General features: G+C 35.0%; 2 protein-coding genes across 2 annotated transcripts in view; both read right to left on the reverse strand.

The window, feature by feature from the left end:
• Window positions 1-7,258: 7,258 nt before the first annotated feature.
• LOC107693049 (antimicrobial peptide NK-lysin-like) lies at window positions 7,259-8,301 on the reverse strand. The gene is made up of 5 exons (XM_016492297.1): window positions 8,219-8,301; window positions 8,038-8,102; window positions 7,669-7,767; window positions 7,439-7,596; window positions 7,259-7,319 (listed from the first exon to the last, which is right to left on the reverse strand). Exons 1-5 carry the CDS (start codon window positions 8,259-8,261, stop codon window positions 7,259-7,261), a joined length of 426 nt encoding a protein of 141 aa, XP_016347783.1. The 5' UTR covers window positions 8,262-8,301.
• A 3,287-nt stretch (window positions 8,302-11,588) lies between these two features.
• Window positions 11,589-13,403, reverse strand: part of LOC107693249 (uncharacterized) — a 7,847-nt gene continuing 6,032 nt past the window's right edge. Inside the window, exons 8-9 of the mRNA XM_016492561.1 lie at window positions 12,984-13,219; window positions 11,589-11,811 (exon numbers count right to left, since the gene is read on the reverse strand). Of these exons, the coding sequence (XP_016348047.1) occupies window positions 11,803-11,811; window positions 12,984-13,219 (245 nt within the window). The 3' untranslated portion in view covers window positions 11,589-11,802. The remainder of the gene's footprint in view (window positions 11,812-12,983; window positions 13,220-13,403) is intronic.

Consider the following 13,403-nt stretch of genomic DNA (forward strand, 5'->3'; position numbering starts at 1 on the left):
AAAAAATAGAAAGCTAGTGTTTGTTTGTTTTTTGTTGTTTTTTTTTTATAAAAAATTTTGAAAAGAAGATAAATATAGATAAAGTAGAATTAAAATAGAATAGAAAGTGCTAGAGTTAGAGGGTCAAATAAAGATGTAACAGATGTGTTTTTAGTCGTTTCTTGAAGATGGCTAAGGATTCAGCTGCTCGGATTGATTTGGGCAGGTCATTCCACCAGGAGGGAACAGTTAATGTAAAAGTCCGTGAAAATGATTTTGTGCCTCTTTGAGATAACTCTGAAGTAATGAATTTAGGTAAATGGATGCAGAGCCAGTGGTGGTTTTGTAGGCAAACAATAATGCCTTGAATTTAATGCGAGCAGCTACTGGTAGCCAGTGCAAATTGATGAACAGAGGTGTGACATGCGTTCTTTTCGGCTCATTAAAGATTAATCTTGCAGCGGCATTTTGGATTAATTGTAGAGGATTGATAGAAGTGGCTGGAAGACCTGCCAATATATGACAAAGATCTAACCTCTCTAGATAGAGATCGATGCATAAGACAGTGTGATTAATCAGCTGACAGTCATATTATTGTGGTTGTTTGGCCAATTACATAGTTGTAAATTCTACCATCACGTAAACAGATCATGTAGTTTTCCGGTTTTCAAATAACAGTTTGTGAATTTTGATGTGTAAAATAATCATTCAGCTAAATTAGTTAATTTTGTGTACATGTTATTTGTTATCATCAAAGTTTACGCAGTCAAGGAAAGCTTGGAAATCAAAAAAGTCTTGAAAAATAGCAGAATGCAATCTTAAAAGTTCAAATAAATTGATCTTGATAAACGATGTTGAGGGCGACTCACAGAGCTTTCTTCAAATTCATTTCCAATTGACTCTTCTTTGTGCATTTCCCAGTGAAGGGCACAAACTGTAAGAAAAAATGCATGATAAATGTAACACATACTATGTACGAAATGTGGGCATTTAATATAGTGAATGAGTTTAGTTAAACAGCGAGGATATGATATGTATATTTTAGGTACATTCAAACTGGTTTTAGTATGACCAGCATGACACATCAATGAACTTAAGCCGGTCCAAATCAGTCTATGCAGGCTTTCCCAGCTAGTCACGCAAAATTAAGACAAATAGATTGATAAAGATAACCAACAACTGATCTGTGCTAATTTTACCTGAGGATATCAGCAGGGTGATCAGGACGATTCTCCGCAGCATCTTGTTTGGCAAAAGAGTCTGAACACAATGAGACTGAAAACTCTCTGCTTGTTTGCTGAAGGACTTTGGTGCCACTCTTTTTAAAACACCTCTGTTTTTAACAAGAAACCACAAACATTGTGAAGTGAGACCAGCAGCACCCTCAACACATTTTTTTCCATCTTCCTGTATGTGTGATACTTATTTATCATAAATGATAGTACTTTGATGATTACACATACTATATCTAAATAGTTAGTGTCAACTACACTGCAGCGGCTTATTTCAAAACAGGATCATATGGTAGCAAATGGCAAAAGCATAAATCACATATCACTCAAACTGAAAACTCAAAGTGCTCTGTGATAAAGATCTTGTTTGAAATATTGCATTTGAAAAGGGTTGCCTTAATGCCACCCCCTTGGGACTCATTTATGCCACTGCAACTAGAAGCAACCTCAAAGAATAAAGCCTTCTCTAGCTGGTTATTTGAGATGAATGATAAATCTTTATCACACACTCTTTTCTATTTGCTATTTTCAAGGAGAGAGTGTTTCTTTAACTTGCACATTGCAGGGTGTGTGATGGTTTTCACACCATACCACACGGTGGGCTGTTCAGAATAGAATCAAGAACTGCTTCCTCGTTTCTAATTCTCAAACTGTCATCATTTTAAAAGTCTTTAATGAATTGATGTGACATTGTGAAATGCAAATTCAGAAATGCTCCTTTTGAATCAATGGTGAAATCAGCAAACCCTGAGAGTACTCAGAGAAATTCTACACCATATCTTCTCATTTCTCAAAAGAGAGGCAGTTTGCACCCCACCCAAAGCTGTGTAACTCTTTGAACTAAACTATACGAATGAAATCCAATAATTGGCATTAACTATACATTAAACAACAGTGCTAAACAAAGTTTCATTTCATTTGCATTTATAAAAAACTTAATACAAAATGTCTAGTTAGTTGTGGTTTCTCATAAATTACCCACACATTAGTCATTACATAGCTCAAAAAGTTGCCCCATGTATCATCACCTTTAGAGTCTTTCATTCTGTAATCAGAAAACACTGTACGCGCTTTATGTCACACAATGTTGCTAATCAGAGCTCATGAAGACGAAATTAAGGAAACTCCAACTTACACAAGCAATACAGAGAAACAGGTTGGCAACACATCCAAAACACGACGTTAGACAGGACACTGAACTCAAGAAACATGGGAATATAAATACTAAACCAAACGAAGACTAATGGGCTAATTAATAGACAAGAGGTGAACTGAATACAATAATCACATGCATGCACTGAGAAACTAGGTCAAGCAAGGCACTGAAGACAAAAATCAAACTATCCATAAAACATATGTGTGACATTTTTGTTTTGTTTTTGACTGACTAAAAAGAACCGACTCATTAGAATAATTTGTAATTGAACTACACTGCATGCACCATTGAAGTAATATTTTGCAGGAAACCGGAGTATTTTTGTACAGAATTTGGAAGAATTCACATGCATTAGGTTTTGTTTTTTTTATAGTTTTTTTTTTTTTTTTAATAAAACCGAATCTGAATAAGAAACATTCTAGGTTCCAACCACAGATCTATATAAATTCTGCTATTATACTATTATAACACTACTACCTACAACTACACAACCCTAGTCACAATGCAAAAAATTTTCACACTTCTGCCACAACAACAGACATCTAAACAGCACTGTTTGACAAACCCACAGACATGCACTGATAATACCCTAACCCCTCCACACAACTCTTCTTGTGCATTTTTAGTTACTTTAAAGGCTTTAGCCAATCAGTCATCATTTCCTTTGAACTAGTTTCTCAATAAAAGTTTTTTTCCCCTCACACTTGGCATGCAATGAGAAGAATAAATAAATATAACGTCTGCTGACTCATGGTCATATTTTAAAACTGTTGTGTTTAAAAGGATGTAAAGATGCTCTGATGCTATCATATATCTGAACATGTCAGTCACTGTGAGAAAGCCATGACAAGGGAGGAAATGGTTTGTGTGGTTGTGTTGATCTCAAGACTTAATTTTGTCTCAGATCGTCAGCCTTTTGGCATCTTAAGCAATAGTGAATTCTTCTGACCAGAACTTATATTTTCTAAATATCTACTTTCCCTCCAGCTCCAGTCCCTGCTGCACTAAATTCCTGCAGCTGCGTCAGAGTTGCTGTAGGCTCTTGGTAGCCTCTCTGATCAGTTTCCTCCAGATCTTTCATCCAGTTTGGAGCGTCATCCTGATCCAGGAAGGGTCTGTGTTGTACCAAATACCTTCCACTTCTTAATAATAGACTTCACTGTGCTTCTAGGCATTGATAAAGCCTTTGAAATGTTTTTGTATCCATCTTCTGACTTGTGCCTGTCCATAACTTTATCCCGGAGATCTTTTGACAGTTCCTTGCCACTCATAGTTGATTGTTTGCTTCAGTTGCACTACCAAGGACTGAAATGCTCCAGGAAATCTGTTTTCATGCTGCGTTAATCAAAATGAGCACAGCTGATCACAGTTGAAAGTCAAATGGCTTTGTGTGCCATTGAGAAGGTGATTAGCTACACCTGATTGAGTTTACAAGTCATTTTTAGGAGGGGTGATCCTTTTTCCAACTCAGTGATTCCGGTTTTTATTTTTTTTATTTTATTTTTCTGACATGTTGGTGTTATATCTTTCACTTGGATGCTATAAGTTGCACTGAGTAAATACAGCTGGATAAAACAAAAACTGTGTCCGTCTTCATTTCAGGCTGCAAAGCAATAAAATGTGATTATTTTAAAGGGGGGTGATGCTTACTTGGAGGCAACCCGCCAAAATTGTTTAAAAATACAAAATGAACACAGTTTAACAATACCATTATCACTACTATTAATTATTTTCTTTTTAGAGTTATATTTAAAGCTGCAGTCCGTAAGTTTTGCCTCTTTGTCGCCATCTCTGTTTGAAAACCTGGAATTGCAGCTGTGTGCGGAATTATCTATTTGCGTGGGTTGTGCTCCAGCGCGGATGAATCTAATGTTCTGAAGAGTATGTGTGGCAGTCAGTCACCGCACCGGTGTGGATATTTACTGTACTTCGCAATCACAGATTCTAGCCTACGTCTTGGAATATGACCCAAATAAGAATTTTCACCGTATATTGTCATCTGAACAAGTAAGTAACAAGTCTGCCACGTTTGTTCTGACCAACTGAGGAAAAAAGCATTACCATAAATCTCGCTACCAATGGTGATTAAATATAAAGATCGGTTAGCTCATATCACATCAAACCGTTCAAATTATTATTATTGTTATACTTTATTCTCAAATGATTAATGTTAACAACATCAGCATTGGCGACTATGAGTATAGTTTGTATTAGTGTGTAGATTTCAATTTCTGCACAGTCTAATCTAATTGTCATACTCCTCTAATTTCATAATAACCCAAAAAGCAAATTATGCTCCCTTCGAACTGGTTTCCTTTAAAATACAAATCTTGTGTAATCCCAGGCTATCTATAATCAGAAGCACATTTATACCTGGAATATAATTTAATTTCATTCACATGTGTTTCATAAACACATAATCCTTTATGGATTACAATCCACCACCAAAATGATACATTTAATTATTCTGGCTGCTGTGAGAAAAGGCTATAAACGATCGGCCACCTGCAGGATCCTCACATGCGATAGCCTACTAGCCGGGACAACTCCTTTATGTTTACAGACGTGATGTAATGACGCGGCGGCATGCTTGAATTTCCCACGAAAACCTACCTGTACCATTCAAATTAGAAAACATTATAAACTAACCATTGTGAATCGTGCTAAAGTAAGGCAATAGTTTTGAACACTGGCTGGTTATGTACTTGCTCAAATATTTATTTCGGATCATTTTTAACCAAAAAAAGTTACGGACTGCAGCTTTAATGAGTCACACTATATGCAAACCAAATCTCCAGGTGCTCTCAAGAGAACCAGACTGAAAAACGTATGCGCACCCTGTGTGTGTGTGTGTGTGTGTATACCAACACCATCATGAAATCATGAAGATAATTTTTATTTTGTCAGACTAATTTTCTGTGAACAAATAAAAGCATGCATCACAATAGTAATATAAAGTGCAATATTATGTTAACTTAAGCTAAAGATCACAACTAACCAATCACAACTAAAGTAAAATGAAAACAATGTATATGACTGTGCACCAATAATGGCTATTTTAATGGCATCCATACAATGGCTAAATAATTGTTCATTTAATGCATCTCTTCAGCACTTGATTACTTTCTCAGAGAAGTATTAGGGGAGTTTTTGTACTAAAACTAAATGACTGATGATGAATGTGTGAATGTGGGAACTGTTGGGTCTAGATACCCACATTCATGTTAGATGGCCTCATGGCCTCATTAGATGGTGCCTTGTAGGTAATCAGTCATACTTAATTTTTGCTTAGTTTTTCTCCTGAAACTGTGTAGTGGTCAGGTGTGGCAATGTGGTTGCATAATTGTATCTGGTACTCACTCAGCCTTACCTGGTATCTGGGGAAAAACCCTCTCAACATTTAACCTTTTCTAGTTCAGTGCCCAGAGAGCAATTTATAGGGTTGTTTTAATTGTCAGGATTGTACTGGTCAAGGTTCAAGGTTGGGCTGGTTAGAATTGTTTAGTTGGCCCCTGCTGGTTGTAGTTGTAAACTACATGCTTTGGCTGGAAAGAGCATCTTCCTCCATTGACATCCATTGAAAATTAGGCATACACCACTGTTCAAAAGTTTGGTGTCAGTAAGATTTCTAATGTGTTTGGAAGTCTCTTCTGTTCACCAAGGCTGCATTTGTTTGATTAATAATACAATATAAACAGTAATATATTATTACCGTTTAAAATACCTGTTATACCTGAATAAAAAATTTAATTTATTCCTGTGATGCAAAGCTGAATTTTCAGCATCATTACTCCAGTCTTCAGTGTCACATGATCCTTCAGAAATCATTCTAATATGCTAATTTGCTGCTTAAGAAACATTCTTATTATTATCAACGTTGAGTTAAACAGTTAATATTTTTGAGGAAACCATGATATATTTTCTTTCAGGATTCTTTGATGAATAGAAAATTTAAAAACAGCATTTATTTGAAATATAAATCTTTTGTAATATTATAAATGTCTTTATTGTCACTTTTGATCAGCTTAATGCATCCTTGCTGAATAAAAGTATTTGTTTCTTTAAAAAATGTTTTTAAAATAGTTTATAACTAATATAATTGACTAGTTTTTTTTCTTGCAAGCAACATTTAAATCTAAAATGTTGCATTAGTACGTTATAGTAAATGTTTTACAAGTGATTTTATAAGGGCTCATAAAAGCGTGAAATTATATTTTTCTCTCAGCAAAGGCATACAAGAAGTGGCATCACTAAAACTTTAAATGGTGTGATAGTATATGACTATGGCAAGCCGTTTTAACATTTAATCTATAAACCGCACTAGTATCTAATTTTTATAGATTAAATGTTAAAACGGCTTTCCATAATATGACCGTGCTAGGACCTCTGTCCTAGATAAAGCAGATAACTCCTGGTTAGCCACAAGAACCCTTCATTTATCTGCAACTACGTCCAAATCTCTCATGCACATCTGACATAATCACAGTGGACTGAATAATATTTATTCTGAAAGCAACATAGTTGACTCATGATGTAAACATATACGTTTAAGTTTAATTTGATTAATTTCATTGCAATGCTCTTATCTAAAAGAATCTGCACTTATTGTTGGAAACATGAGCTTGTTAGAAAGAAAATTAGGTTTTTTTTTTAGACCTCACTGACAAAGCAATTGACTAGTATGAAATGGATCTGGTAAAAAATATTATTATTATTTATTTATTTTATTTTTGCTGTTGAGCTGCTGTTTGTTTTATTTTATTTTTTAAAACACGTTTGATTTAACTTAATTAGGAAAAAAATAAAATAAAACACAGATAATTGATGGTTTTATTCATATATTTTATTATGTTCTCACTGTAATGCTTTCACAGTAATCATTAATTCTCATTCAGAAATTGTCATTAGCTTGATCATGTACAAAAATGATCTCCTTTATGGGTGATTCTGGCCTGGAACAAACAAAAAAAAGTTATTTAAAATCTCCTTATTTAAATAATGCATCATCATATTACTGTGGAAAAAAGGACATGATTATAAACTTCTGGAGCAGGTATTCCTGCGTACCTACTCGCAGATATGAATTTTAGTACAGATGGTTTTTGGCCCATCATCGGTCATCAGCTCATCAATCAGATCGTGCAGATACTTCTGAACAAAGTGCTTGCACTGAACTCTCAGCAACCTGATTTTCTCACAGGTGTTGTTCAGCTTGGTTTTGATTTCATCCTGAGGAAAATGATGGATTTAGTCAAAGATGCACGGTCAGTTCAATGATATGACATTAATCGTGACACCCACCGGCGTTGCGTTAGACGAGATTGTCATTTTTACCCTCTTCATAATGGATTTACATATTGAGCACTCAACAGATGACTGTTTCATCATTTCATCATCAGCCTGAAAAACATCACAATATGAAACAAATATGTCAGGGCCGCACAAGTCAATGATCTGGCACCGCTTAAGGGTTTGTTAGGCTACATCAACCATATCTGAAGAACAGGAGAAATTACATCTCACAAATTCCACACATGCTACAATTATTACAAAAAATTAAAGCACTGAGCCTTGTTGAGCAGATCCATCATGAGGTTATATGTGCATCAATCCTTTGCATATGGTCATTAATTTAAAGCATGCACTTATTTAACAAACTATTGTCATTACAAAGATCTCTTCATCTTGGTCCTCAGCAGAGTCCACCTCACGAATCTCCCAATGAACTGCACAGACTACAAATAAATGGACAATGATTAATGTTAAAACAAATCATTCAAGCATAACACATATAACTATATCCTAACACAGAATACAAGTCATTTTAGAACTGAATTAGTGATTATTTTACCTGCATATACGAGCAAGCTGACAAGAAAGATGTTGCGGAGCATCTTAGCAGATGATGTCTAACCAGCCTGAAGACGAAGCTCTCAGAATCTGAACCTCGGTGATTTTCAGAAGCCCGAGAAGCTCTTTTTTATAGACCTCTGCATTAACCACAAGTGCGCGTTTCTTTCCACCCACAAACCACAGATGTTACGATCCCGGGGAATTGTGACTCATGTTCTGATAAAACTCCAATAGTCACTACTCTAACTTTGTTGTCAATTCTTGTAAAGACTAAATGTTGCAGTGTTACCTATTATTAGAATTTGGCAAACCAACTTTATCTGTACATGTAATATGAAATAAAATGCATAAATCAAATATAACTACAAACAATGCATTAAAGTTAACTCTAAGTTATGAAAGTATCTGTACTGAGGAAATGCAACTACATTTTACTTTTTTTTTATATTATTAGTGTATTTTTGATCAAATAAATACAGACTTGGTGAGCATAAGAGAATTCTTTCAAAAACATTGTACAATAGAGAGAATCTTCACATTAGTGATTATCGTCTATACTGAAAAAGTACTTGCAAACAAGAACAAAAACTATGATAAAGGCAAAATCACTTGTGTAAAACTCCTATTTTAATGACCAGCAAGCTACTTTTGTCAGGAAAGCAAAGGATAATGATTCCGCACTGCTTGAGGGCTTGTTAGGCTACATCAATCATATTATATCTGTAGAACAGGAGAAATTACAACTCAAAATACTACAATTAAAGCATTTTAATGACCAAAATATTTACAACCACAAATCACGATTGAGGGAAGTAACAAATCCGTGTATCATTCGATCAATCGTTTTTTTGATTTAATATTGAGAGTAGAAAAATTAGAAAATGGTTCCTTTTTCGTTTTTTCCAAAAAAACGAAAAATGAGAATTCAAATTAAATTTTAGTTTTTCGCTCAGCGGTAGAAAAATTAATAAACAGCTTGAATATTTGATTTCTACATGTGGGCGGGAATTAAACGCCCCTTTCTGCTGATTGGTCAGCCGAAGATCAAACCGTGCAGTCATCAGTTCTTCTGCAGTATCACGCAGCAGAATAATAGTCCTCCACTGCTGCAGTTGTATGGATTAATTACCCATTTTATTGCAACTACATTTCATATTTTTCTCATCAAACAGACTAATGAATAGCTCGACACAACTCGTACCGGGGCAACTCATTCTTCTGTGTAGACCAGCGGTTCTTAATGTGATAGGGGTTCCGCGAAATATTTTGCTATAGCCTAAAGTATTTCCAGACTGTAAAGTCGCATTTTTTTATCATGATACATAGGCCTACTGTGATTTATTCCAAAGTGATTTATATGATGCATTTAACGTCAAAAAATTATCTAAATGAAGCTTTAAAAGTTAAGTATTCGCTGTGGTTCATGTTTGTGGCATGCGCCAGAAGGATGCTCAAGGAGACCAAGACGCGCTAAAGCAGCGCATTCTGTTGTTCTCTTTATTTTTCAAAGGCACTTTGTAGTTATTTTGAACGTAACGTTACACAAATAAGAATATACATTTTACCATACGACTATAAATGACAGAGTATTAAGTTATTTCCAAAAATCCAAGGAAAACATTTGGAAAAAATCCAAGTGAACATCAGTCAGTACTCAATATTAATTTAAACTGCTTTAAATATGACTGCTAACGTGTGCATATCCTTTTGAGATATCAATTAAAATCAATTTGAATAAAACAAAAGACTACATTATAAAACTCTAACAGTAGGCTATTTAATATCTGTTGTTTTCCGGTTGTCAGTCAAAATGACAGTTCTTGCATGAACATTATAGGCCTATATATACCCAAGGCAATTTATTATTCTTTCCTTTTTGTTTTAGTGTTTAAAATATTTATTTTGAAACGAATTAATTAATTCATTAATTAATTAAACAAACAGACTTACTGAGTGAGCAGGGTAGGCTATGACAGCTGTCATATCATACCCTGCGATTAATGTTCCCAAGTCGCAGCACATAGCAAGGAGATCTGTAAAATAATCCATGTGACATCAGGGGTTCATCCGCAATTATACGAAGCTACGAGAATACTTTTTGTGCGCAAAAGAAAAAAAAAAGACTTTGTTCAACAATTCGTCTCCTCCGCATCACCCTGTAGCGCCATTTTGGAGAATATCCACTGGATGTAAAACAACGTATGCGCTACAGGGTGACGCGGAGGAGACGAATTGTTGAATAAAGTCGTTTTTTTTTTCTTTTGCGCACAAAAAGTATTCTCGTAGCTTTGTAAAATTACGGTTGAACCCCTGATGTCACATGGATTATTTTACAGATCTCCTTGCAACGTTTCTGGACTTGGGAACATTTCAGTTGCTGTTCAGATTCCATCAAAAATATCTTAATTTGTGTTCCGAAGATGAACGAAGGTCTTATGGGTTTGAAACGACATGAGGGTGAGTAATTAATGAGATAATTTACATTTTTTTAGTGAACTATCCCTTTAAATAGTAGTGCGTGCATCTTGAATGCAATGTAAGTTGCTTTAGATAAAATTTCCAGGAAATGTGACATTTTGATGTAATGAAAAGGACTACAATGCATTCTTTAAAATGTAGTTCAAAAGTAACTTGTAGGGTTTGCCCTCATGAACTTTTCCAGATACAGAGCATCTTTGGGGGATTGCGTTAATTGATTCTGGGTGCTCTGCCAATGCTGAACACATTTTCTTGGATGGTGGGGCGTAGGAAAGGTCAAGGATGTCATCATGGGGAGTGTGTCGCCTTATATCTTCTAACAGATCCATTAAGCGATCAGTTACTGAATCTAGAAAGGTCCCATCCTGTATGTGGCATGTCAATTCTGATATCTCCTTCAACAAGCTACAGCACTTCTCCCTTTTTTCTGCTGTAGGATTGGTCAGGATGGGCTCTGAGGGAGCAGCAGGAGACGGACATCTCTCTGGACTAATATCATTCTCCTGATTCTTCTTCGGAGCCTCTTCGCCTTGAAGATCAGCAGGAAGTGTAGCAGATTGTCCCAGGCAAACCTCGTCAAACGTGAAGAGAGGGTTCTTCCTGTACGCAGCGCTCAGATTCTCCCAACTCCAGCCAGGAACTAAGGTAAAAACAGCACAGAAATGCTGGCACGGGAGAAGATGTCTCCGCCAGTCCATGCATGTACAGTGGGTACGGAAAGTATTCAGACCCCCTTCAATTTTTCACTCTTTGTTATATTTGTACATTAATGAGGAAAAAAAATTAACTTAAATGATTTTAGCAAATGGCTGCAATATAACAAAGAGTGAAAAATTGAAGGGGGTCTGAATACTTTCCGTACCCACTGTACATGAAGGCATCTCATCGTCTTTTCCAAAGTTCACCTGATGTTTTTCCTGTGACGTTTGACTCTGAACATTGAAGACGTTCTCTCCAGCAGATGTTATGTCACTCGCATTGAAGAGTAGCGACTCTTGGCGCCTTTTCATAATGTGTTGAGCCATAATTCTTGGTCTGTATCCTGCATAACAAGGCACATTTGTGCTGTATTTGTGTGAGCCACCTGAGCATTTGATATTCAATTCAACATACCTTTATATGGAAAAAAAAGTTAGTTTAGTTAGTCCAGTTCATGTTCAGTTTCCTAAGCATTAAATTAATCTCACAAAAACATGTCCAGGTCACATTATAGCTAATATATTGCTAATATTCCTTTATAGCTAATATAGTATATATATACACATTATACCAATATTATACTATGTATAATATTATACATTGCTATTCATTATACTAATATATTATTATATATATTAATATATTATATTTGATTAGCACTCGCTCTATATATAAGTAACAATATTGTTCACAAAACAAAAATTGTATCTTACATATATTAGTATAAATAAAATGAAGCCTACAGTACACACACACATTCACACACACACACACACACACACACACACACACACACACACCCACACACTTATTGGTCTTATGAAGTATTCTAATTTGTTGAGATAGTGAATTGGTGGGTTTTTGTTAAATGTGAACCAAAATCGTCACAATTAAAAGAACCAAAGACTTAAACTACTTCAGTCTGTGTGCATTGAATTTATTTAATACACGAGTTTCACAATTTGAGTTGAATTACTGAAATAAATGAACTTTTCCACGACATTCTAATTTATTGAGATGCACCTGTATATATATATATATTATATATATCATTCTCTATGCATGCATGTATATTGCATTAAATCATTACTGTATTTTTAAAATTTATTACTGTGATGATTTAATACTTAAAAATAATAATAATTTAAATCATTAATATATTTACTAATGATTTCTAATAAAAAATATTTTCTCACATTTTTGATGATTTTTTTTTTATATGTCACTATCCAAAAAAAGGCTTCACTTTCATTTAGCAAAATGTATTATTTTATACATTTTTTTAGGTTTAGGTTTAGTCCAGTTTTTACTTTTGATACGATCTCGGCAGGAAGTTGCTCATAATGACTACTAGTGTTTCGCTGAGACTGCAGTTTCTGTGTCCCTTTAGGTGTGAATGCTTCAGGACATCCTTTTGTCTTTCAACACCTTTATTTTTGAAGGCAGCCACATTCAGGTTCTCATTTCCGAACACGCTCACCCACCTCTAGTTCAGGAAATAATAGAGCATTACTTGCGTCATATTAGTTTTCACACTCTCAACATTACTGATAATAACAGAACTGACAACAGAATAACATACTCACCTCTGCATGAACAAGCCATGTGCTGACGAACCTTCTCAGCTTCTCATTTGATTGCCAGTCTGGATGTTGTTGAAGGGTAACAGTGTTGTTCTCAAACTCCTCATTCGTCTGAGAATCTGCAATGGCCTGTAGAAGTTTAAGAACCTCTTCCTGAGATGTCACACCATTGTCCTTTTTTCTTATCCACTCCATCCATGCCTTCTCTCGGTGAACATCACAGAGGAGCACTTTAGAACCTATGATGACAAATATGCTCATTTGTCAGATTTGACATTTTCAAACATTTTGGAGCAACTATCTGCTCATACAGCTCATGACTCAATACAACATATTGTATATACACACACACACATATATATACATATATGTGTTTTATATATATTTATATATATATATATTTATATATATATATATTTTTTT

The sequence above is a fragment of the Sinocyclocheilus anshuiensis genome, unplaced genomic scaffold (genome assembly GCF_001515605.1).
Source record: "Sinocyclocheilus anshuiensis isolate Anshui unplaced genomic scaffold, SAMN03320099.WGS_v1.1 scaffold261, whole genome shotgun sequence".
NCBI classification, from domain to species: domain Eukaryota; kingdom Metazoa; phylum Chordata; class Actinopteri; order Cypriniformes; family Cyprinidae; genus Sinocyclocheilus; species Sinocyclocheilus anshuiensis.

Excerpts from the sequence above, each read along its gene's own strand:
- LOC107693049 (XM_016492297.1), bottom strand. The coding sequence starts at position 8,261 with ATGCTCCGCAACATCTTTCTTGTCAGCTTGCTCGTATATGCAG. Across the intron at positions 8,103-8,218 it reads CAGCTTGCTCGTATATGCAG|TCTGTGCAGTTCATTGGGAG; the intron begins GTAAAATAATCA and ends ATTTATTTGTAG. Across the intron at positions 7,320-7,438 it reads ACTAAAATTCATATCTGCGA|GCCAGAATCACCCATAAAGG; the intron begins GTAGGTACGCAG and ends TGTTTGTTCCAG.